This window comes from Pantherophis guttatus, chromosome 11 (assembly GCF_059756535.1).
Source record: "Pantherophis guttatus breed Tessera chromosome 11, ASM5975653v1, whole genome shotgun sequence".
Taxonomy (NCBI): Eukaryota; Metazoa; Chordata; class Lepidosauria; order Squamata; family Colubridae; genus Pantherophis; species Pantherophis guttatus.
Genome location: NC_142073.1, coordinates 48,231 through 70,072, shown reverse-complemented (window position 1 = coordinate 70,072; position 21,842 = coordinate 48,231). Strand labels below are relative to the sequence as shown.

The 21,842-nt window shown below is 44.5% G+C and overlaps 3 protein-coding genes across 4 annotated transcripts; 2 read left to right on the top strand and 1 right to left on the bottom strand.

Annotated features, from left to right (window-relative positions):
* The first annotated feature begins 1,836 nt into the window (after window positions 1–1,836).
* On the top strand, window positions 1,837–3,676 carry LOC117670900 (carbohydrate sulfotransferase 4). Its single transcript, XM_034426432.2, has one exon. It carries the CDS (start codon window positions 2,060–2,062, stop codon window positions 3,209–3,211), a length of 1,152 nt encoding a protein of 383 aa, XP_034282323.1. The 5' UTR covers window positions 1,837–2,059; the 3' UTR covers window positions 3,212–3,676.
* TERF2IP (TERF2 interacting protein) lies at window positions 3,557–4,208 on the bottom strand. The gene has a single exon (XM_060682432.2). The coding sequence runs from the start codon at window positions 4,072–4,074 to the stop codon at window positions 3,712–3,714; it is 363 nt and encodes a 120-aa protein (XP_060538415.1). The 5' UTR covers window positions 4,075–4,208; the 3' UTR covers window positions 3,557–3,711.
* KARS1 (lysyl-tRNA synthetase 1) lies at window positions 4,185–20,641 on the top strand. 2 transcript variants are annotated; one of them, XM_034426753.2, is made up of 14 exons: window positions 4,185–4,768; window positions 4,954–5,089; window positions 5,324–5,489; window positions 5,886–5,979; window positions 7,219–7,405; window positions 7,504–7,629; window positions 11,207–11,326; window positions 12,852–13,014; window positions 13,119–13,292; window positions 13,563–13,648; window positions 14,484–14,569; window positions 15,222–15,348; window positions 19,311–19,454; window positions 20,446–20,641. In XM_034426753.2, exons 1-14 carry the CDS (start codon window positions 4,710–4,712, stop codon window positions 20,527–20,529), a joined length of 1,752 nt encoding a protein of 583 aa, XP_034282644.1. In that variant the 5' UTR covers window positions 4,185–4,709; the 3' UTR covers window positions 20,530–20,641. The 2 variants fall into 2 exon arrangements, with proteins under 2 accessions (XP_034282644.1, XP_034282643.1); XM_034426752.2 differs by having other exon boundaries at window positions 4,252–4,876.
* Window positions 20,642–21,842: the final 1,201 nt, after the last annotated feature.

The window sequence follows — 21,842 nt, the reverse complement described above, 5'->3', positions numbered from 1 at the left end:
TGCAAAATCTCCATTCCCCCCCCCACTCTGGGGAAAGGATACTGCAAAATCCCCATTCCCTCCCCACTCTGGGGCCAGCCAGAGATGGTATTTGCTGGTTCTCCGAACTACTCAAAATTTCCGCTACTGGTTCTCCAGAACCTGTCAGAACCTGCTGGATTTCACCCCTGGGTCAACCTGTTCTCCAAAGCACCTGAAGGCAGAACAAGAAGCAATGGATGGAAACAAATCAAGGAGAGAGCCAACCTAGAACTAAGGAGAAATTTCTTGACAGAACAATTAATCAGTGGAACGATTTGCCTCCAGACTGGAGGTTTTTAAGAAGAAATTGGACAACCATTTGTGTGAAATAGTATAGGGTTTCCTGCTCGAGCAGGGTTTGGACTAGAAGACCCTTCCAACTCCGTTGTTCCATTAGAGCTAGGGAAGAAGGGAGGGAAGAGGAGAATGTGGAAAAGCCAAAGGCATGCTGCTTGGAAATCATTTGCAACTAACTTTCCTGCCCCCTTTACTCTTCTGGCACATGAATAACCGTGCCCAGGATAGCTAGAATGTATGGGATCATCTCCTCTGCCAACAGAGGAAATGGCTTCACTTTTTCCCATCAGTATGATCACCTGTTGGCTGTCTTTCTTCCCTTTCCTTGGACCTCCTGGTTATGGCAAGACAGATTCCTATGCAGAGCCATGTGGCAAGGGCCCTTGTGTTTCCTTCAAGTATCATTGTGCCCTGGCTCATGGGCAGAATCTCAGGTCTGGACTAAGTGAGGCTGTTTCCTTCCCTGCCACTTAGGGCACCTGGGAAGAGAGGCAGGTATTTTACCAATCAGTCGTCCTTCAGAGTTGTGTCCTTGGCCCTGGCATGGCCCAAACTTTGGTTCACAATGCATTCAGCCTGCATCTTTGCCTAAACCTGGCATTCAGTAAACCTGCTGTGTCCATTTGTTCTGCAGATATAGCATGAGCAGGATGAGAGAGAGCCTGGCTTGCATTCCATTAATTGTCCTCAGTTCTACATGTGGGAAGGGAAGCGTAGAGCACCCTTCCTAGACTTTAATTTTGGGCCACCCTCCTCAGGCATTTGTAAGGACATCCCTATTTCTTCTAGCACCTATTGTTTCTGTCCTGTAGAGGATGGCCTGGCCTAATGAGGCTCCCTCCCCATTACTTCTCCTCCCCATTGTAATCTGACTTTCCTTTTGGAGTCTTTTCCTCCCAGCAGCTCCTTCCCGAAGCAGTGTATATTGAATCCCAGCTGGCAGGCAGTGCATGCTGCCCCTGCTCTGGCAAGGGACAATTTTTTTCCTAGCTGGCTGCAGCCAATGAAAATGTTGTGAGCTCCTTTCAATTCCCAGAGGCTCAAGAGGTAAGTGAGACAAGTGCTAAGTAGGAAATGTATAGTCTGGAAGCTGAAGACCATGCTGCACATGGGAAAGTGGGCCCTAAACAGAGGTGTGAGATGCAACTGGTTTCTGTTGAATGAAAATAGCAGAGGCCAGATTGAATTATGATCCTTGCAAAATTAACAAGTGTCAGATGATAATTGTGTTTACAGCAGCCACATTCTGCTTCATTGGCCAAGCCAATGAACTACCAGCTGTCCACACTCAGCCTGGACTGTGGCCAGCAGTAGAATAAAAATTGGGTTGTTACACTGAAGAGTTGGAAACTGCCATCTTACAATTTTATGGAGCTTTACAAAAATCAATTGGATCTCTTATGAGATCCTATGAACTGCATATCAAGATTTGCCTTGTCACATAAATTCTACAACTAGTGTTGTGAGAACTGTAATATTCTGATCACTCTTGGACTTCCTCTGCCTGGGAAAAGGGTGGGAAAGTGGGCACTAGGCCTATTTCTACAGGACAGGGATTCTCAAGTTGAATATTTTTTTTTAGGTGTGATGAGCAGAACAACACGCAATATTCCAAGTATGATTGTACAGTTTACAGGACAGTTACTGCAAGGAACTAATAGCAGCAGCTATTAAGATAACAAGGAAACATAGTTTAGCATTTTGACAGTTGTCTGTCTTCTGCTCTCACTTCCAGGCAGCCATGTTGAAGCTGAACAAGACTGACATCCTGGTGATTTTAGCAATCCAGGTAGCAGTTCTCCTCTGTTTCATTTTTCACCTTCAGCACACTCCCCAGGAAAAGGTGATTCAGAAGCATATCCTCATCCTCTCCTCTTGGAGGTCTGGATCATCCTTTGTAGGGCAGCTCTTCAGTCAGCACCCCAGTGTTTTCTACCTGATGGAACCAGCCTGGCATGTGTGGGCAACTAAGTACCAAGGCAGCGCCAAGGTCTTGCACATGGCAGTGCGGGACCTTATTCGCTCAGTCTTCAAGTGTGACATGTCCGTCTTTGATGCCTATATGAATGAGCACAGGAATAAGTCTGCGCTCTTTCAGTGGGAGACCAGCCGGGCTTTGTGTTCCCCCCCTGCATGTGACCTTTTCCAGCGCAGTGACATAATCTCTAAACACTCCTGCAAGATACTCTGTGGAAATTACCCATTCAGCAAAGTGGAAGAGGCTTGTAAGACATACAGCCATGTTGTCTTAAAGGAAGTCCGTTTCTTCAACATCAAGGTGCTTTATCCTCTCCTCACTGACCCCTCCCTGGACCTCAGAGTCATCCACCTGGTCCGTGATCCCAGGGCTGTTTTCCATTCCCGTGAGAACGTAGCAAATGAACTTGCCCGAGACACAAAGATTGTGGTGGGGCATAATAATATGAAGGACATGAAGCCCTATGCTGCCATGAAGGCAATTTGCAAAAGCCACATTGACATATACACTGAGGTCAAGCAGCCCCTGAAAGATCGCTACATCTTGGTGCGCTACGAGGATATTGTTAAGGCTCCCTTGTCAAGAGCTGCTCAGCTGTATCAGTTTGCAGGGCTTCCCTTCCTTCCCAGTCTTCAGTCCTGGGTGCAGCACATCACACATGGCCAAGGCCTCGGTACCAACGTCTTTGACACTGATGCCAGAGATGCAATGAATGTGTCACAGGCTTGGAGAAAGACTCTTTCTTATCTCCAAACAGCAATGTTACAAAATATCTGCAAGGAAGCTATGAAATGTTTGGGTTACCGGCCTGCTAGATCTGAGGATGAACAAAAGAACATGGCATTTGACCTCTTGGCCAAGTTGAATATAAATACTGCCTGTCCAGCTTCCAGCAGTTCAAAGCATCACAACTAGACTGCCCCAGGAAGCTGCAGCCTGTGTAGATGGATCCCAACATGAAAGGATGGGGGATCACCTGGCATTTGTCCTGCAAGCAATGCTGGAGTTGCTGACAAGGAAGTAAAAGCACCCCAAAACCTCTATTTACTTGTCCCATCAGTTCACAATCTGCACAATCTACTATCTGATTGGCAGCTGGAATGCTTCCCATGGCCACAAATCTGTTCTCTTGACCTCGTTCCAGGCCCAAGTTCATTGTAGATAACACAGTCTGTACTTATTTTTTAAAAAATATAGCTTACTGCCTAATATTCAAAATAGTTTTGTCAATTAACTGAGAAACATGGCTGTAACAGAATATATAAGACAGTTCTGTAAAATTTTATTGTCAGATCCACATTGACCATTCAAGAACAACTGCCATCCTAATTAACAGTAAACAGCTTACTATGGAAATAAAAATTGCAAAAAAAAAAAAAAGGCAATTGTCCCTACTGCAGCAGCTTTGGTGATTTTCACTCCTGGCACAAACTTCTCCTGAACAGCTCTCGTTTATTTACATTTCCTACTCCATATTTTGTTTCTAAGTTATTCCTGGCTCCCTCTCCGCCTTTCAGCAAGTCCTCATCGTCCTGTCTGTTCCAAAGAGGTCGCCCGTCCGGACGGCGCCCGGTCCGCAGGCAGCTGGCCACGGCGGCCACTTCTCCGCTGTTCTTCAGAAAAGCCTGCGTGACCGTGGCCAGGTCCACGCCGAACTCCCCCATCAAGCGCTCCATGTCCTTGACTGCTAGGGCCACGGGGGCAGCTGGGGAGCCCTCCGGCTCCGGGGACGGGCAGCTGGCGGCCACGGCACCGGCTGCACCGATCTCCACCGTCATCGGGGCGTCCGGGGGCGCCCGCCTTCCTCTCGAAGTGCCAAGGCCCGGGGAGGCGGGGGGGGCGGGCTCTGCCCAGCCGGGTTGCTCGCCGTCTTCCTGGAAGGGAAGAAATTCAGAATGCGGCCGTCAAACGTTGAGACGTCCGAAGTCGCAGCCCGGGGAAGGGGCGGGCAGCAGAAAACGGGATTCAGAAGTCGCAGTTCCCCTCCAGTTTTACTTCCTGGCCTACCCAAGGCACCCTTGGCCGGCCAGGCAGCCTCGACGGCCCCTTTCCGCCGCCTCCACGCACGGGGCCCGAACTACCTGCTCGAATTCCCGGTTGGCTTGCCGGAAGAGCGCGGGCACCCTCGACACCTCCATCGGCGTTCTCCCGCAGGCAGGCAGGCCCCTCCAGCCGGAGGGAAGGGCCGCTTCCCGGCTGCTTCGGGCGCTTCCTTGGCGGGCGCCGGCGGGCAAAGGAAGCCGCCGCAGCTCCGCCCGGACCCTCGCCTCGCTCTTGGCGCACGTCGCCCTCCGACCGGAGGGGTCGCCCCGCTGGGCGTAGCGCTGCGGGTGAACACTCCACCCCACCGGCCCCGTTTGCCCGCCCTCTCCTCGCTGGGCGGAACTCCTTCGCGCGCTTCCGGCCGGCAAAGATGGCGACGGCGTCGAGCCTCTCCGCGACGAGCGAGGCAGAGCCTCGCCTTAGCAAGAAGTGAGTGTCGCTCCGCCGGCCGCCCATGCTGGTCCTGGGGCGGCTGCTTTCGGGGAGCCGCCCGGCTTGGGCTCGGCGGCTCTTGAGCGGCGGCCGCAGACAGCCGAGGTGGGTGGCTGAACGGCGGAAGGGGCGGCGGGGCGGCGGCCGGGCGGGGCCACTAAAGTTCCCGGCTTTTCTCTCAGCGAACTGAAGCGGCGTCTGAAGGCCGAGAAGAAGGCGGCCGAAAAAGAGGCGAAGCAGCAGGAGCAGGGCGAGAAGGTCTCGTCGCGCCGGGCCGACGCCGCAGGCGCCGAGGAGGAGGAGGACCTTGACCCCAACGTGAGCGGGCGGGGACTCTGCGGCCGGCGGCAACCGGACAGCCGAGCGTCCAGCGCGGTCGGCCTGGCTCGCGCGTGGCCCCGGCCCAGTGGCTGGTTCCTAACGGCTGGAAGCGAGTCCGGCGTTGCTCGGGACGCCGGGAGGCAGGGAGGGAGGGATCTTCTGCTTGCGAGATCTTTTTTCACCCCTCGCGCCTTTTCGTCGTTCAGAAGCCTTCCCTCGTTGTCTTGACAGCAATACTACAAGATCCGTAGTCAGGCCATTCAGCACCTGAAGGGTACTTGCGAGGATCCCTACCCGCATAAATTTCACGTGGATCTCTCCTTGACAGACTTTATAGAGAAGTATAGCTTCCTGCAAGCAGGGGATCACCTAACCAACGTCACGGTGAGAGTGGCAGGTAAAGGCTCACTTGGGATACTGGGAAGAAAGCAGTTTCCAGTGCAGATCTTGTTTCTTTTCCCCCCCAGAAGATGCTGTAGTTGAGATTTGAGATAACATTCTGCTTCAAAGTAGTAACAAAAGGGAAAAAAACCCATTAGTGTATTTTCTGATGAAAACTCAGGAGATGTCATGTTCTGTTAAGGCTCTTGGAATGGAAAAAGTGTGGTGATAATTGACATAGCCATTAGGGTATGTTTTTCTTTTCTAGCTCACCTTGCTAGATTGGCCTTTGATGAAGAATGCAGGGAATAGTTTGCTGTTTTTGTTGCTCTTGTTCCTGACTTGCTCGTTGTCTATGATGGTGTGCTTTTTTGTGATCATATGACAACTCTTTTTGGTTCTGTTTTTGGAGGTCGGGTCCACGCAAAACGTGCCTCTGGAGGAAAGTTGATCTTTTATGATCTTCGTGGGGAGGGAGTTAAATTACAAGTGATGGCAAACTCCAGGTAAGCATTCATTTCTTTTTTTCCTGATCATATATTTTAGTTTTGCTTTGGTGTGTATATTTGAGAATCAGAGCCATTGTAGAGGTTAAGGCACCAGGTTAGAAGCTGGGAGACTGAGTTGTTGTCTCACATTTGGCACAAAGCCAGCTAGGTGACCTTGGGGAATTTACACACACTCAGTCCTAGGAAGAAGGCAGTAGCAAGCCACTTCTGAAAATTTTGCCAAGAAAACTGAAGGTACTTGTCCAGGAAGTTGCCAGGAGTCAACAGTGCCTTAAACGCCTCCCTCTCCCCAAAATTTTTGAGGAAAGGTAAAAAGAATATGAAAATAAAACCATGGTCTAATAAGTGGTCCAAAATTGCACTGAGTAATGGTGTCCCAAATACATACTTTCTTTCCAGAAGAGGATTAAAGCAGAGTTAATCATGTATACTTCTTGAACACATTCTGCTCTTTGTGCTTGCTGTTTTAACAATTTAAGAAGAGTTGTGAGTTCAACCCCCCTTGTTTTAAGAGCTAAGCTCAAAACATTTTCATAAGGTTTTGAGGTCTTAGCATTTTGAATATTATGCTGATTTCCATTTTTTAACACTCAGAATATCTTAGTGTAGCTGTATGTTCAGTTACATTCCAGTGTGTTTTATTAAACTAAGCAGGCAACTCAATATACTTGTGACACAGGGGAGACAAATACCAAGGTACTACAGAAGGAGAGGCTTGTTAATATTTCTCAAGAAAGTTGTCTACCTGGTTGTTACTTACCTTAATGACTGCTGCCTCTGGAATCCCATGCAATATATCTTAAATGTCAATTGTTGCAAAGCAGTTCTAGAAGAGGGATATTGTACTGCTGTCCAAGCATGAGTTTTCCAAATCCATCCGATTGTGTGATATAGAATGCTGCACTAGATGATCACTTGGCTTGATCCAGCATGTGTCAGCATGGCAATCAGCACATAGTGCCTTATTAAAATAGTTGTATTTTAGCAGGTAAATTTATAGAACAAAATTCAGATCTTATAACTAAGTCTGAGATTGAAATTCCAATTTCAATTTCTTTGCTAGGCTTGGTATGTAAATATTTTTTCACTATTGGAGAATCAATTTGGGGAAAGAATAATCTTTATAGAAGTTTCCACCCTGCAGTATAGAATAGAATGGATTGTGAATACTTCATTGATAAAGCTGAAAAGATTTAGCTAGAAATGTTGTTTACTGAATTTTAAAAATTCTTTTAGAAACTACAAATCTGAAGAAGAATATATATGCATTAACAACAAGCTTCGCCGTGGAGATATCATTGGGCTCCAGGGGAATCCTGGAAAGACCAAGAAAGGGGAACTGAGTATTATTCCTTATGAAATTGTTCTGCTGTCACCATGCCTACATATGCTCCCTCATCTTCATTTTGGGCTCAAAGACAAGGTATCAGACATGCTGCTGCTTTCTTGGCAACTCGCTTGATAGCCTCCAAGAGTGCCTCCTTGTGATATTTTATTATCTTCATTTTAATTTATTTTTAGGAAACCAGATTTAGGCAGAGATACCTGGATTTAATTCTTAATGATTTTGTAAGGCAAAAATTCATAATTCGAGCAAAGATCATAACATACCTTCGAAACTTCCTGGATGAATTGGGCTTCTTGGAGGTGGGTGTTTCTTTTTATATGTTAAAATTCTGGGTAAGTAATTGCTTGCAGATATCTCAAAGAGCAATCTTTTATAGCAATTTAACTTACATTATTAAGCTTAAATTTTAAATAAAGACTCCAAATACATATAAATTGTTAGAATAAAAATACTTATAAGAGGCCAGAGATGTTATAAAAGAGATTGTGGTTGGGTAAGTGATCTTCCAGGTCCTCTAACACCGCTTGTTGAGGATGGTGCCATTGCTTGGTTCAGAAGATACTGTGTTTGCTGCATGCCCAGGAAAAGGGCTTTTTAGACTAGAGGTGGAGGCAATGGCAGCTGCAAAATGGTAATTTAGAGAAGCAGAGAAAAGAAGCTATGGCTGATATTGGAACTAAATTCCCCCCTGAAAACATCAGTAGTAGCAATGGGAAATTGTTAATCTCTGTGCCCGAGAGACAGCATATAGCCTTCCTGATAGAGTATATTAGGATATTTGAATATCTCTGAATAACTTCCCTTGATACTTAGATCTGGCTGTTGAGTACCTGGATAAAGTGCCATGAGGTCAGGTGCTTTCCTTTAACACAGCGGTTCTCAACCTGGGGGTTGCGACCCCTTTGGGGGTCGAACGGCCATTTCACGGGGGTCGCCAAAGCCCTCTCTCACCCCCCCCCCCATGCCTTCACTCACCCTCACCCTCTGCCTCTGCTGGATCGCCTGGTCGCCGTTCGCTTACCCCGCCCACTCCCAATCTATTGCTGCCTCCGGAGTCCCAGCTAATGGCTAGAGGGGAAAAAAACTTTAAATTCTTGCCGCCGGGCTTCAAAGACCCGCCCTACTCTCAGCTGTTTTGCGGAGGGCTCTGTTGCTAGCTAGCTGCAAAGAGGTAAATTCCTGGAGCAGATTTTTTCCCCCCTAGCTATGCTGAAAAAGCAAAGTTGAAAGTAAGCAGGGTCTTGGCTGCAACGTGACAAAATGAGGCAGAGAGATTTCTTTTTCTTTTTCCTCACCAAAAAAGGTAGGTGCAAACTGCAAACAATGGGAAATTTAGGGCAAGAGGAGGTTCAAGATTTTAAAACACAGAAGAAAAAAAGCTCTATTTAACTAGGGAATTGTAATAATTGAGATACTATTAATTGCATATTGTGTTGAAAGCAGAAATGGTTAAGTTGTGGTTTGGAGGAATATATGGGGGAAATTATTTGGTTTATTATTATTGGTAAATATAATTAATTGATTTGTAAGAAATTGGATTGCATAGAAATAACTGGAATATTCATGTTCATATTGATTAATATACAAAAAAGGTAGTTATATAACTAATTGATTTATATTAAAATGTTGAATTTGTATTAAACAACTATTACATAATTAACCAATGTGAGGATGGATATAAAAATAGATGACAATGGGAAGGGGTATAATATAGAATAGAAGGGAAAAATTGAATTTGATTAAGATTAGAGATGAGGATGAAGGGTAATATTGGTTTTTTAAAAAAATAGATGAGGAATAAATATGGTAAAAAGGAAATATAAAAATTGTAAATTTAATTGAAATGACTAAATACTGTATTGGAAGAAATATCCTTCTCGGTTCTGCTCCAAGTGGAGAAAAAGACACTGGAAACATGGAGACTGCTTGGAAAGATGGTTTAATGGTGGACAGGATCACATGGCTTGATGGGGCCCATTGTGTTAGTTTCTGTTGCTATTGTGTTGCAAATGTCCTTTGACAAAGGATTGAGTTTCTGCCTCTGGCCCATTAACAAAGGGTGGGGGGCAGGAAGGTGGGAGTTGCTTTGTCTGTAAAATATGCTTCTCCGTTTCTCATACAGGAAAATATAATATTCTGCCTTTTTAATATTTCCCAAAATATTTCATTCTTCTAGGAAAGGGGTGGGTGCTAACCTCCTACAACTGTTTAAATTTGTGAACCGGCCAGATACTCTGTTCAAAGAAAATACGTTGTATGTTTGTATGTGTGTTTCTAATTATTGCTATTTATTGCTATTTGTTCTCTTTTATTCTTTAAAGTTTAACAATTCATTCTTTATCTTAATATCTTAATATTTGTTTGGGGTTGGCTTTCTTCCCTTTCATCTTTTTTATTGTACAGCAATCTTTCTCCTCAAACCTACCACCTCTGTCTTTTCTTTCTTACTTACTTTCTCTTCCCCCCCCTTCTTCTTCTCCCTACTTCCTCTTTCTTTCTCCTTCTCTCCTCTCTCCCTCCCTTCACTCCTACTCTAATTTCCCTTCCCTTCCTTTATCTGTCTCTATAGCTGTATCCTTTTATGCATATGGACTACTCAGAGGGCTGAAAAAGTTATTTTTGACTGGTCCTCGCGCTTTTGACCAGTCCTCGAACTTACGACTGTCCTCACATTTTACGTTTTTTGCCCTATCTTATACCATGTTGAAGAGAAGCAGTAGTGAAATGAGTGACATGGTTGTTAAGAATGCTGCACAGGCATAAATGTGAGGATGGTCATAAGTGTGAGGACCAGTCAAAAGTGCGAGGACCTGTCAGAAATGACTTTTTTCAGCCCTCTGAGTAGTCCCTATACACATAGCCATGGCCACCCAGTCACATGACCAGCTAGCCACGTCCACTCAGTCACATAACCTCCAAGCCACGCCCACAAAATAAGCCACACCCACAGAACCGGTAGTAAAAAAAATTAGAACCCACCCCTGGTTGGGGGTCACCACAACATGAGAAACTGTATTAAAGGGTCGAGGCATTAGGAAGGTTGAGAACCACTGCTTTAACACATTGGGCTGGGAGACAGATTACTCTCTATAATGCTAAAGTGATGTACATGGGAAACCTGGCCTCTGTGGGGGCACCTACCCTCTGGAATCAGTTGCCCCCAGAGATAAGGAGAATCCAAGACCTTAGTGCCTTCCGCCGTGCCCTTAAAACCCACTTTTTCCAGCAAGCCGGGCTGGCTTAAGAAGAAATTTTAAATGTTTTAATTGGTTTGTATTTTTAATTTTGGCCCAAATTTATATATATTTTAATTGTTTTTTAATATTTGTATTTTATGTTTTTTAATTCTGGCTGTACACCGCCCTGAGTCCTTAGGGAGAAGGGTGGTATATAAATTTAAAAATAAATAAATAAATAAAATAAATAAATAAATAAATAAATAAATAAATGACAGAGCTGATCTATAATTTCATAAATGGAATTCATGCAGAAATACAAGACTGAATGTTCTGAATTGCAAAGTAGCAGTGGTTAAAAATTCACACTCAATTCTAATTTGACAGTTCTTTAAGCAGAGAATCTTAAGGCTTGTGTTTCAGTCATGCTATGTTAGCTCTTTTTAGTAAATTAATCATTTAAAGTTAGACCCTTTTAGTTAAGTAATTAATCATTTAAAGGTAGATCTTTTTTAGTAAAGTAATTAATCATTTCGAACTAATTTTATGTACCTCAGCATACACTACTACCTCAGTGCCTCATCTCATTTTCATCATTAATAAAGTCTTTGTTAGATTATGTTCTTATTGCAGACTTTTTATCACTGTTTCTCTGCTTGCCTGGAATTTGAATTCTGTCAGTTTTTTGTTCCCCAACTAGATTGAAACACCCATGATGAATATCATACCAGGTGGGGCAGTGGCCAAGCCTTTCATCACCCACCACAATGAGTTGGACATGAACTTGTACCTAAGAATAGCACCAGAGCTCTACCACAAGGTAAATATTTAAATCAGGCAAGCAGTGGTTCAGATATGCTTATGTGTTTTTTTGTGACATGCCCTTTGTGTCATAGGCCCGTAATGCAGAAGATATGTATATTTCTGTATGCTTTGGAATCTGGTTCAATATGTGGACAGCCTTACCAAAACTTAGCTATAGAAAATAACTAGGTTAAATACAAGATAGTAAAAGATATTGTGTGATTTAATGATTTGGAAATTGTTAGAAATGGGAAAGTCTGGGTTGAATTTAACTTCAGTCTGGAAAATCACAGGATTACTTTGAACTACATGCTCTTTCCTAATCCTACCTTGCAGATTTTGAGGATAAAATTGATGGCTGAAACGGCTCGTAATAAAAATAAAAACTGGGATAGTAAAAATGTAATTAAGAAGAGTGTCTTTTAAGTAGTTCCAGTCTGTGTGTGTTCTGTATCTTACTGCATTGCACATGACTTAGAGGAAAAAGCACCTCTATTTAAAAAAAGTATTTATCTTTAATTTCAGTATTTGCAATCTGGGCCAATTCTAGCATTAAAATCCACACAAATAGTTACTTTATTTATTTATTTATTTATTTATTTGTTTAAATTTCTATACCGCCCTTCTCCAATATAGGACTCAGGGCGGTGAACAGCCGAAAATAAAAACAAGACATACATACAAAACATACAAAACCTAAAAACTGATTAAAATAATTAAATCTTTTGGCCGTGATTAAAACAATTCCAATTTAAAATCAGTTTAAAATTTGACTCAAGCCAGCCCAGCTAGTTGAAATAAATGGGTTTTCAGGGCCCGACGAAAAATCCGGAGGTCTGTTATTGTACGTATCTCTGGGGGGAGGTTGTTCCAGAGGGTGGGCGCCACCACAGAGAAGGCTCTCCCCCTGGGGGTCGCCAGCCGACATTGTCTGGCGGACGGCACCCTGAGGAGGCCCACTCTGTGTGAGCGTACTGGCCGGTGGGAGGCTATTGGTGGCAGAAGGCGGTCTCGTAAGTACTTCTGCACTTAAGGTAATGTAATATATCAATTAATGCCTGTTCTAGGTCATCCCAATTTACTTGCTTAGACAGGACATAGAAGAAGGGAAGTCAAGCATACTTAAAAGGATTAGGGCAAAAACTGCTGAAAATCTTAAAAACAGTATCCGGCAATGAAATCATCCATGGTTTTGTGGATCCTACCCATAGCAACAGGTGGTTGGAACAAATGTTATACTATTTGTGAGTTTATGCATGGCAGAATTCAAGCTCTGCTAAGTAGACCCAATATTTTTTCTCCGCCTTTTAAAAAATTCTAGTTTCTGTTTTCCCTTAGCTTCCACAGATAGAGGTTGGTTCACTACTATTAATTTCTATGGTACAAAATCAGTGATTATGGCTGGTGTCTGAAATGAAGGATGGGGAGCAGATTCTTTCAGATGCTTATTAAAGAATGTCCGTGTTGCTCCTGGAAGCAATTTGTGATCATGTGGATTTGTCTTCTCATACTGAAAAGGCTTGTTAACTGCTATATTTCAGATGCTGGTGGTTGGTGGAATGGACCGGGTCTATGAAATTGGGCGTCAGTTCCGGAATGAAGGAATTGATTTAACCCACAACCCAGAATTCACTACTTGTGAATTTTATATGGCGTATGCGGATTACCATGATCTGATGGAGATCACAGAACAAATGATTTCAGGTTGGTGACAAGTGTTCTTATTTTAAAAATGCTCAGGAGGTCATTCAAAAATCCATTTGGAAAAGTTAAACTAGCCAGGCTAAAACAATGGTCTTCTCTTGTAGGAATGGTGAAGCATATCAGTGGTGGATACAAGGTAACTTACCATCCTGAAGGCCCAGAAGGCCAGGCTTGTGAAATAGATTTTACACCACCATTCAAAAAAATCAATATGGTGGATGAATTGGAGAAAGCACTGGGAGTGAGATTGCCTGCGGCAGATCAATTTGAGACGGAAGGTGAGAGTGGAAGACATTTTATCTCCCTCTTTAATTTAAAGAGATTCTCATTACAGACGGGAAGCATGGGCCTGCATTCTAAGTTTTCTTCCAAGACAGATTAATTGTTTGGTTTAGATTTGACTGGACAGTGTTACAGTGGGCACTATGGGGGTCTTTTGGTTTACTCCTACTGTTTCTAGGGATGGGGAAAGCATGAGTAATTACAGCCCAAGCTAGAGGAGGGACTGGTGCAGTAGTGTTATGTCTGATTTCACATTATGCATGCAGAGTCTCGTTCATTTTTTGATGCTATCTGTGAAGAGCGAGGTATTGAATGCCCATCCCCTCGGACAACAGCCAGGCTCCTAGATAAGGTAAGCTCTTTCTCCTGATTCTTATTTGAAATGGATCTCAGATGGGATCCCACTGAGTTGGATTTCCCAAAATTTTTTTTAACAGAGATGCTAATTCAAAGTGTTACGTCTCTTACGGCCCTCTGAGAATTGGTCAAATAAACTTTCCTTGGGATAGATGACATTTTAGCAATGACAGAGGAATGGGTCCTTTTTAAAGGCTTGTTTACTTGTTTAATAACTTATTGAGTTATGTATATATTTATTTGTACCCGGCTCTTATTATTTTTACAAATAACATGGCGGCGAACATATCCAACACAGCTTCCTCCTCCTATTTTCCCCACAACAACAACTTTATGAGGTGGGTTGGGCTGAGAGAAAGTGACTGGCCCGAAGTCAGCCAGCTGGCTTTTGTGGCTAACACAGGACTTGAACTCACAATCTCCTATTTTCTAGCCTGGTGCCCTTAACTATTGGCTGTCATTAATGTACTGTAATCTCATTACGGCTTACAAAGATCCTGCCAACAAAAAGAAAAAATGTTTATATTAATGAATGATTCACAACTAAAACAAACATCTATTGTAATTGTTATTGTATCATCTGCTGTATTTATAGGAATACTTATTCTGCAATAACAATCAAATACCCAGTTTAAATTGTAAACCAAGAGGATTATAAATAATGTGCTTCATATCACAATAGTCTAAGAAAAAAGATACTCTATGTGTTCAGTGGTCTTCAGCTATGTGAACCTGAAAATAACTTAACCATGTTATACAGTTTTTGACAGTGAGGAATTATTCCCAGTTATCTGAAGCTGTTTTGCCTTTTCCCATTCCTCATTTTTCAGCTGGTTGGAGAATATTTAGAAGTCACCTGTATCAATCCCACATTCATTTGTGATCACCCACAGATCATGAGTCCTCTAGCCAAATGGTAAGCAAAAATGCTGTGGTTATGTAAGTATGGATGTGCATGCATATAATCCACCCCTCCCACACTTTATATAAAATAGACTTTATGACACATTTGGAATCCTTTGGAACAATTGCAGAGGGTAGAAATGTTTTGTCTTATGGGATGTTTCTAGCATCTGATATGATACGCAAAAAAAGCCAGCTGATTCTAGGGCTAAAGATGTAAGCAGATGTTCAAATCTCTTGTCTCATCTCATGAAATAAAGTGAATTGTAGAAGTAAAAAGGTCATGGTGTCAGGCTGAGTGCAGCACACTGCCTTGCCTCAGATGCTATGTATCTTGCCTGCTTGTATGATCTCATTCTGGCTCTGATCTGCATTATCTCACCTTGCCTTCACCAGCAGGAGGATGCAGGAGGGTGGCATCTTAAGAGGGGCGAATAGTATCTACCAGTTAAAACACTGTTGCTGGTTTGCCTTTTCTGCTTGTAAAAAACTGTATAAAAAGCAATAAATGCTGCGAAGGAGAGAGACATATTTGCACAGAGCAAATGACTGGACCCTGATTTCTACAGTGAATAATGCAGATCAACTGATCTGGTATCACCTGATTGCAGAAGAATTACTTTTCTCTGTGTGGTCTTCAATCTTCTCCTCTGGTGTTTATTCAGGCACCGTTTTCGACCAGGATTGACTGAACGGTTTGAGCTCTTTGTGATGAAAAAGGAAATCTGCAATGCCTACACAGAACTGAATGATCCATTTCGGCAACGGCAGCTTTTTGAAGATCAGGCTAAGGTGAGTGAGGGTATAGGCCTGGACTGGACCTGCCAGAACTGGGTTGTAAGTATCTTTGTGAGAATTTGTTATAACTTCAAATGATCACTAAGTAACTAGTCTAACTAGTCATAAGTTGAGGACTATATGTAATGGGGGAAGAAAACGCTGAGAACTTCATCTTTGTGAAATTGTGGAAACCCCTGGTATGGAGATGAAACTTACTAGATTGTGAAACTGATCTGTGGTTGGGCCAGTATTATAGGTAGAGAAATTTCTAGGAGTGGGAATTTTATTTGTTTTGTTTTTAAGACTAGTACATCTCCCTTCCAAACTGGCTCTGAGTTGCTTGCAAGAAAACTGAGGAGAAAAACAGTCTATACTAAATGCACTTTCTATCAGGGACCGTCCCAAAGTTTTGCAGCCTTACAAAAGTCCACCAGGGAGGACGCAGTTCAGATCAGGGGTGAAATGCTCCCGGTTCGGACTGGATTGTCTGATCCGGTAGCGATGGCGGGTGGTTCGGAGAACCGGTAGCAAAAATCCATGCCCCCCCCCATGCCCTGCTGAGCCGCGCGATCATCAGAGGCTGTTTTTTTTACTTTTAAAAGCATTTTTTCTACAACCTGTTTGGCCGAAAAAATGCTTTTAAAAGTAAAATAAAAAAGCCTCTGATGATCGTGTGGCTCAGCTGGCATCATCAGAGGCTTTTAAAAGCATTTTTTCTACAACCTCTTCGGTCAAAGAGGTTGTAGAAAAAAAATGCCTTTAAAAGTCTCTGGCGATCCCAGCTGAATTGCCTGATCGACAGAGGCTTCTAAAAGCATTTTTTTCTGCAACCTCTTAAGGTAGAAAAAATACTTCTAAAAGTAAAAAATAAATAAATAAATAAATAAAAATTGACCACGCCCACCCAGTCACATTACCCACCACCATCACCAAGCCACGCCCACAGAACCGGTAGTATCAAATTTTAGATTTCACCCCTGGTTCAGATATATGAGGGCAAACGTTTCCACAGAACGGGGAGGGAGGGCCAATGAGCATGGTTACAGGATTAGTCCATCTGTGAAATGGCAGCATGAGTGAATATAGATAATGCTGCCTGATCGAAGAAAGGAGGCAACTGGTGTTCTAAGGTCTCATTGTGCAAAGACTTTCCTGGCCATTGGTTCCATCTCCTGTTAGAAAGTGCTGCAAATCCAGGCAGAACCCAGGATGAAAGAGACAGTTGGAGACAGATTGGTTTGAGGGTCAGTGCTTTTTATTTAGAAGTATCAAGTTAGAATCCAATTGTTAGAAGTAGAAATAGAAAATGTTTTTGTTTTAGCGGTTATATAACAACATATAATTATCTGAGGTGGCTCGAGAGTTCATGGCTTCCATGACGGCCATGGACCTTACTCAGTTAATTCATGACCCTACTCACACGGGTGGACACACTTTTGTCTCTGGTCAGTGGTCGAGTGGCCTTGATACAGGGGATATAGTCATCGAACCCTTGTCATGGTCTGACCACTCGCTCCTTCAACTGGACTTTCTAACCGCTGCACCCCGCTGCAGGGAGGCAGGACCGACCAGGTGGTTCCGCCCCAGGCGCCTGATGGATCCTGATAGGTTCCAGATGGAGCTTGGGCCATTTCCTGAGACTCTGGCTCATGACTCAGCTGAAGACCTGGTGGCCGCCTGGGATAGTGCGGCCGCCGGGGCTTTGGACTGTGTCGTGCCTTTGCGGCCTCTGACCCGGCACTGAACTCACCTAGCTCCTTGGTTCTCCGAGGAGCTGAGGGAGATGAAGCGCTGGAAAAGACACCTGGAGAGTAGTTGGAGGACCAGCCACTCCGAATCCGACCGAACACTGGTGAGGTCTCATATTAAGACCTACCTAGTGGTGATAAAAGCGACGAAATCTAGCTATTTTGCCGCTCTTATTGCATCATCAGATAATCGCCCAGCCGCCCTGTTTAGGGTGACCTGCTCCCTCCTCCATCTGGAAGTGCGGGATGATCCCTTGCAGGGTCGAGCTGAGGATTTTGTGCAGTATCTGTATGACAAGATCGCTCAGATTTGGGAAGGCCTGGCCTCTGATGGGTAAGTCCAGACGGGATGACTGAGGCAGGTCTTGAGAGTGTTATCTGGGAGGAGTTTGATCCTGTGGCTCCCGAGGACGTGGACAGGATCCTGGGACGGCTGAATGCGACTACATGTTTATTGGACCCGTGTCCCTCCTGGTTGGTTCTGGCTTCCCGGGATGTTACACGAGGCTGGCTCCAGAGGATTGTTAACGCTTCTCTGAGTGAGGGTATCCTGCCAGCCGCTTTGAAAGAAGCGGTGGTGAGGCCCCTCCTCAAGAAGCCCTCTGGATCCGGCTGTTTTGGCTAACTCTCGTCCAGTCTCCAACATTCGCTTCGTTGTGAAGGTTGTTGAGAGTGTGGTGGCGCGGCAGTTTCCCCAGTACCTGGATGAAGCTGTCTATCTAGACCCACTCCAGTCCGGCTTCCGGCCTGGGCACAGCACGGAAACGGCATTGGTTGCATTGGTGGATGATCTCTGGAGGGCTCGGGATAGGGGTTGTTCCTCTATGCTGGTCCTGTTAGATCTCTTAGCGGCTTTTGATACCATCGACCATGGTATCATGTTGCACCGGTTGAAGGGGCTGAGGGTGGGGGGCACCGTTCTGCGGTGGTTCTCCTCCTACCTCTCTGACCGGTCGCAATATGTGTTGACGGGGGCAGCGGTTGACCCCGAGGCGCCTTGCTTGTGGGGTGCCACAAAGGTCGGTCCTCTCGCCCCTTCTGTTCAACATTTATGTAAAGCCACTGGATGAGATCATCCGTGGCCTTGGGGTGGAGTTCCATCAGTATGCTGATGACACTCAGCTGTACATCTCCATCCCAGGCCACCCCAATGATGCCCTTTAAGTGATGTCCCAGTGCCTGGAGGCCGTGCGGGCCTGGATGGGGAGAAACAGGCTCCGACTCAACCCTTCCAAGACTGAGTGGCTGTGGCTTCCGGCATCCCGATATAGCCAGCTGGTGCCATCGCTGGCTATTGGGGGCGAATCACTGGCCCCCATGGAGAGGGCTCGCAACTTAGGCGTCCTCCTGGATGCACGGCTGTCTTTAGAAGAGCATATGATGGCCGTGGCCAGGGGGGCTTTTTATCAGGTTTGCCTGATACGCCAGTTGCGCCCCTTTCTGGATCGGGACTCCCTACGCACGGTCACTCAAGCACTCACTTCCCGCCTGGACTACTACAATGCTCTCTACATGGGGCTCCCCTTGGGGTGCACCCGGAGGCTGCAGTTAGTCCAGAATGCGGCCACGCGGGGGATTATGGGACCGACGGGGCTCCTCTCCTGCGCGAGCTGCACTGGCTTCCTGTGGTCTTCCGGGTGCGCTTCAAGGTGTTAATGACCACCTTTCAAGCGCTCCATGGCTTAGGGCCAGGGTATCTGCGAGACCGCCTTCTGCCGCCAATAGCCTCCCACCGACCGGTTCGTTTGCACAGAGAGGGCCTCCTCAGGGTGCTGTCGGCCAGAGAGTGCCGGCTGGCGACCCCCAGGGGGAGAGCCTTCTCTGTGGCAGCACCTGCCCTCTGGAATGACCTTCCCCCTGAGATATGCACAATATCAGATCTCCGGACTTTTCGTCAGGCCCTGAAAACACACTTATTCCATCTAGCCGGGCTGGCTTGATCCCATCCTCTCAGTTTTAATTGAATTCAGTTTTAATTGGGTTGTTTTAAATTATTGGGCTGAAATTATTTAATTGTTTTTTAAACTGTTTTTAAATTTTATATGCTATGTTTTATCTTGGCTGTACACCGCCCTGAGTCCCGCAGGAGAAGGGCGGTATAAAAATAAAATAAAATTAAATAAATAAATAATAATTGTTATATAATCCTGACTCCCTCCCCTCAAGCCCCAGTTGCTCTGACTGGCTCTGCAGATGATTCTTGTCTGCCTGTTAATTTCCAACCAGGCAAAAGCTGCTGGTGATGATGAGGCAATGTTTATCGATGAGAACTTCTGCATGGCTCTGGAGTATGGATTGCCCCCCACAGCTGGTTGGGGCATGGGCATTGACCGTCTTACCATGTTCCTGACTGATTCAAACAATATTAAGGTAAGCACTCCATAGATGGCTGCTTTCTGTCTATTCATGGCCTGCCTGGGTGGAGGATGGGCTGCTTCCTACATTCTAAGGCAGCCATTTTAGATTTGCTACTGCATTCATTCAAAAGGGAGAGGAATCATTCTTGTGCTTTAATGCACGCGCTTGTGAGAATTTTTGAGCTGAAAACATACTTGGGAATGTGAAAATATTTGACTTTAATGGAAAATGTAACATTTCTTTAAAAAAAATTTTTTAAAGATGTTTTGCTTCTCATCCAAGAGGTTTCTTCAGCTCTGACTGGGTTGAGAATGGAAGGATTTATATTCCTTGCAGACAGCTGGTCATTTGCATTCTTTTAGAGTGTCGTTGAGCCCACTTGGGGGTTTGTCCGTCACCTGAGTAGTACAAATGAGTGTGGAGCCTTCTTGGAACTGCTGAAGGGACTATGTTGTGGAGCTGTGCTTTTTGTAGGATGTTTCTGCCCTGTGTCCCTTCACTATTGAACATAGGCGTAGGTTGTTGGGGATGAGTCTGTGTTGTCTATATCTCAGTGAAGTGCAAATGGTTCCTGTAATTTTTCTGGAAATCCGTTCATACTCCTGTACCATTCAAAGGGTGTTCATCCCAAAGTGCATAGCTAAATATGGAGATTCTCAGTCATCCAGGTCATGGTTGTCCCAAAGATGCTTTTTCAAGAGGCAACTGGACTTTGTTTTTCTTTGAAGACATTTTGCTTCTTCAGCTCTGACTGGATGGTGGGGAATGGAGGAAATTCTTCAGAGCTGAAGAAGCTTCTTGGATGAGAAACGAAACATCTTCAAAGAAAAACAAGGTCCAGTTTCCTCTTGAAAATGGGACAACCATGACTGAGAATCTCCGTAAACCTTTCTTAAAAGAGCTTAGATGGAAATAATGCTAATGTGGCTCTGGAGATTTCTGATGAGATCTTTCCTTGGAAAAGAAGCTCTATTGAATGACCAGAAATCCCCTTTTCTTGCAGGAAGTGCTGCTGTTTCCCGCCATGAAGCCTGAAGACAAGAAGAAGGATCCATTGTCAGATTCTAGTGAGGGGACTTCAGTGTGACACAACAGCTTGCACAAGAAGCATGGAGGACAGGGGAAGTCATTTCTAGATTTCAACAAGCCTGGGCCACTTTTTTTTCTCCAGCCATGAATAAATGAAGTTTGCAATTTTATTTTGATAGTAGCCTCCTCATTGTGGCCACTAGCTCACATTGGGTCATTTTTTTGTTCATCAGATTCTGATGTGATTTTTGAGATTTAAATCTATCAGTGATGGGCTTTGTGTTGTCTTTGCAGCTAAATTGAGAGGGTTGTAGGGACCGTCAACCCAGCTCCTGCTTGACCATCAACTTGAGTTCAGTCCCAACACCATCTTAATTCCACTGAATGTAAAAGTTAGGATACCAGTGATTAGATGTTCCAATTTCATTCTCCACCTCTTACTAGCCAGTACATTTCAGTGTTGGTAAGCTAACAGAAGGGAGCCACTACAGCTTCCTTGATTCTTCCCATAAAAAAAGCTACTCAGTATTTATTCCATTCTGATAGCACCAGGTAATGCTGCATTCAGAAATTGCTTTCATTATATTACAGCCTGCAGCAGCCTAGCTCATAAAGTTTGTTTTTATTGTTCTGTTTACACCATTCTGCATTTCACTTCTCACAATTAGTTGATACAGTAAAAAAACAAAATTAAAAACCAGTTCCCGGTCCATCAACCGTCAAGTAATTGTTTAATGCAAGATATTTGACTTGAGTGGGAGTGAGATTTGGCTTGGCAGCAATGCTTGTGAAAAAGATCAGTGTCCTTGTTGACCAAACGTTAAACATAAATGAAGAGAGTGACACATTTCCGAAAATGGGAAAGGATATTTTGAGATATACTCTCTCTTTGAGAGAGATGGGCCGTTTAGAAATATGAAATGTAAACAAATAATTCCCTGGCCGTTCTCCATTTGGAATACCATATCAGATCTAGATACCACAGTTCAAAATGAGGCAGGTTCTGAAGAAGGCTCACCAAGATAGTGAAGAGTCTAAACCAGCCCTTAACCAGTTAAAGGGATTTGGGCGTGTTTCAACAATCAGGAAAAGACAACCAAGACGTTTGTAAATTGTCCAGAGTGGCCACTGGGCAAGATGGATGGGCAAGCAAGCAAGCAAGCTAGTCTTCAAAAAGCGGAAGGATTGTTATATAGAATGAGTGGCCTTTCTTAATAATGTTCATTAAAGAGCTTTCCAAAAGAAAGCAAAACATGGAAGAGAATAGGGAAAACTCTGCTACGAGCATAGCTGAAACAGTGGCCCTAACCTCGCCACGCTTCGAGCCTTGACTAGCAGCTCCCTGACGGCGAAACCTGGCTTTAGGCAGCT

Bases quoted from the DNA above. Each gene is read 5' to 3' on its own strand.
- TERF2IP (XM_060682432.2), bottom strand. From the start codon at position 4,074: ATGACGGTGGAGATCGGTGCAGCCGGTGCCGTGGCCGCCAGCTGCCCG.
- KARS1 (XM_034426752.2), top strand. From the start codon at position 4,794: ATGCTGGTCCTGGGGCGGCTGCTTTCGGGGAGCCGCCCGGCTTGGGCT. The intron at 5,490-5,885 runs GTAAAGGCTCAC...CTGTTTTTGGAG, and splicing joins CGTCACGGTGAGAGTGGCAG to GTCGGGTCCACGCAAAACGT. The intron at 13,649-14,483 runs GTAAGCTCTTTC...CTCATTTTTCAG, and splicing joins CAGCCAGGCTCCTAGATAAG to CTGGTTGGAGAATATTTAGA.
- LOC117670900 (XM_034426432.2), top strand. From the start codon at position 2,060: ATGTTGAAGCTGAACAAGACTGACATCCTGGTGATTTTAGCAATCCAG.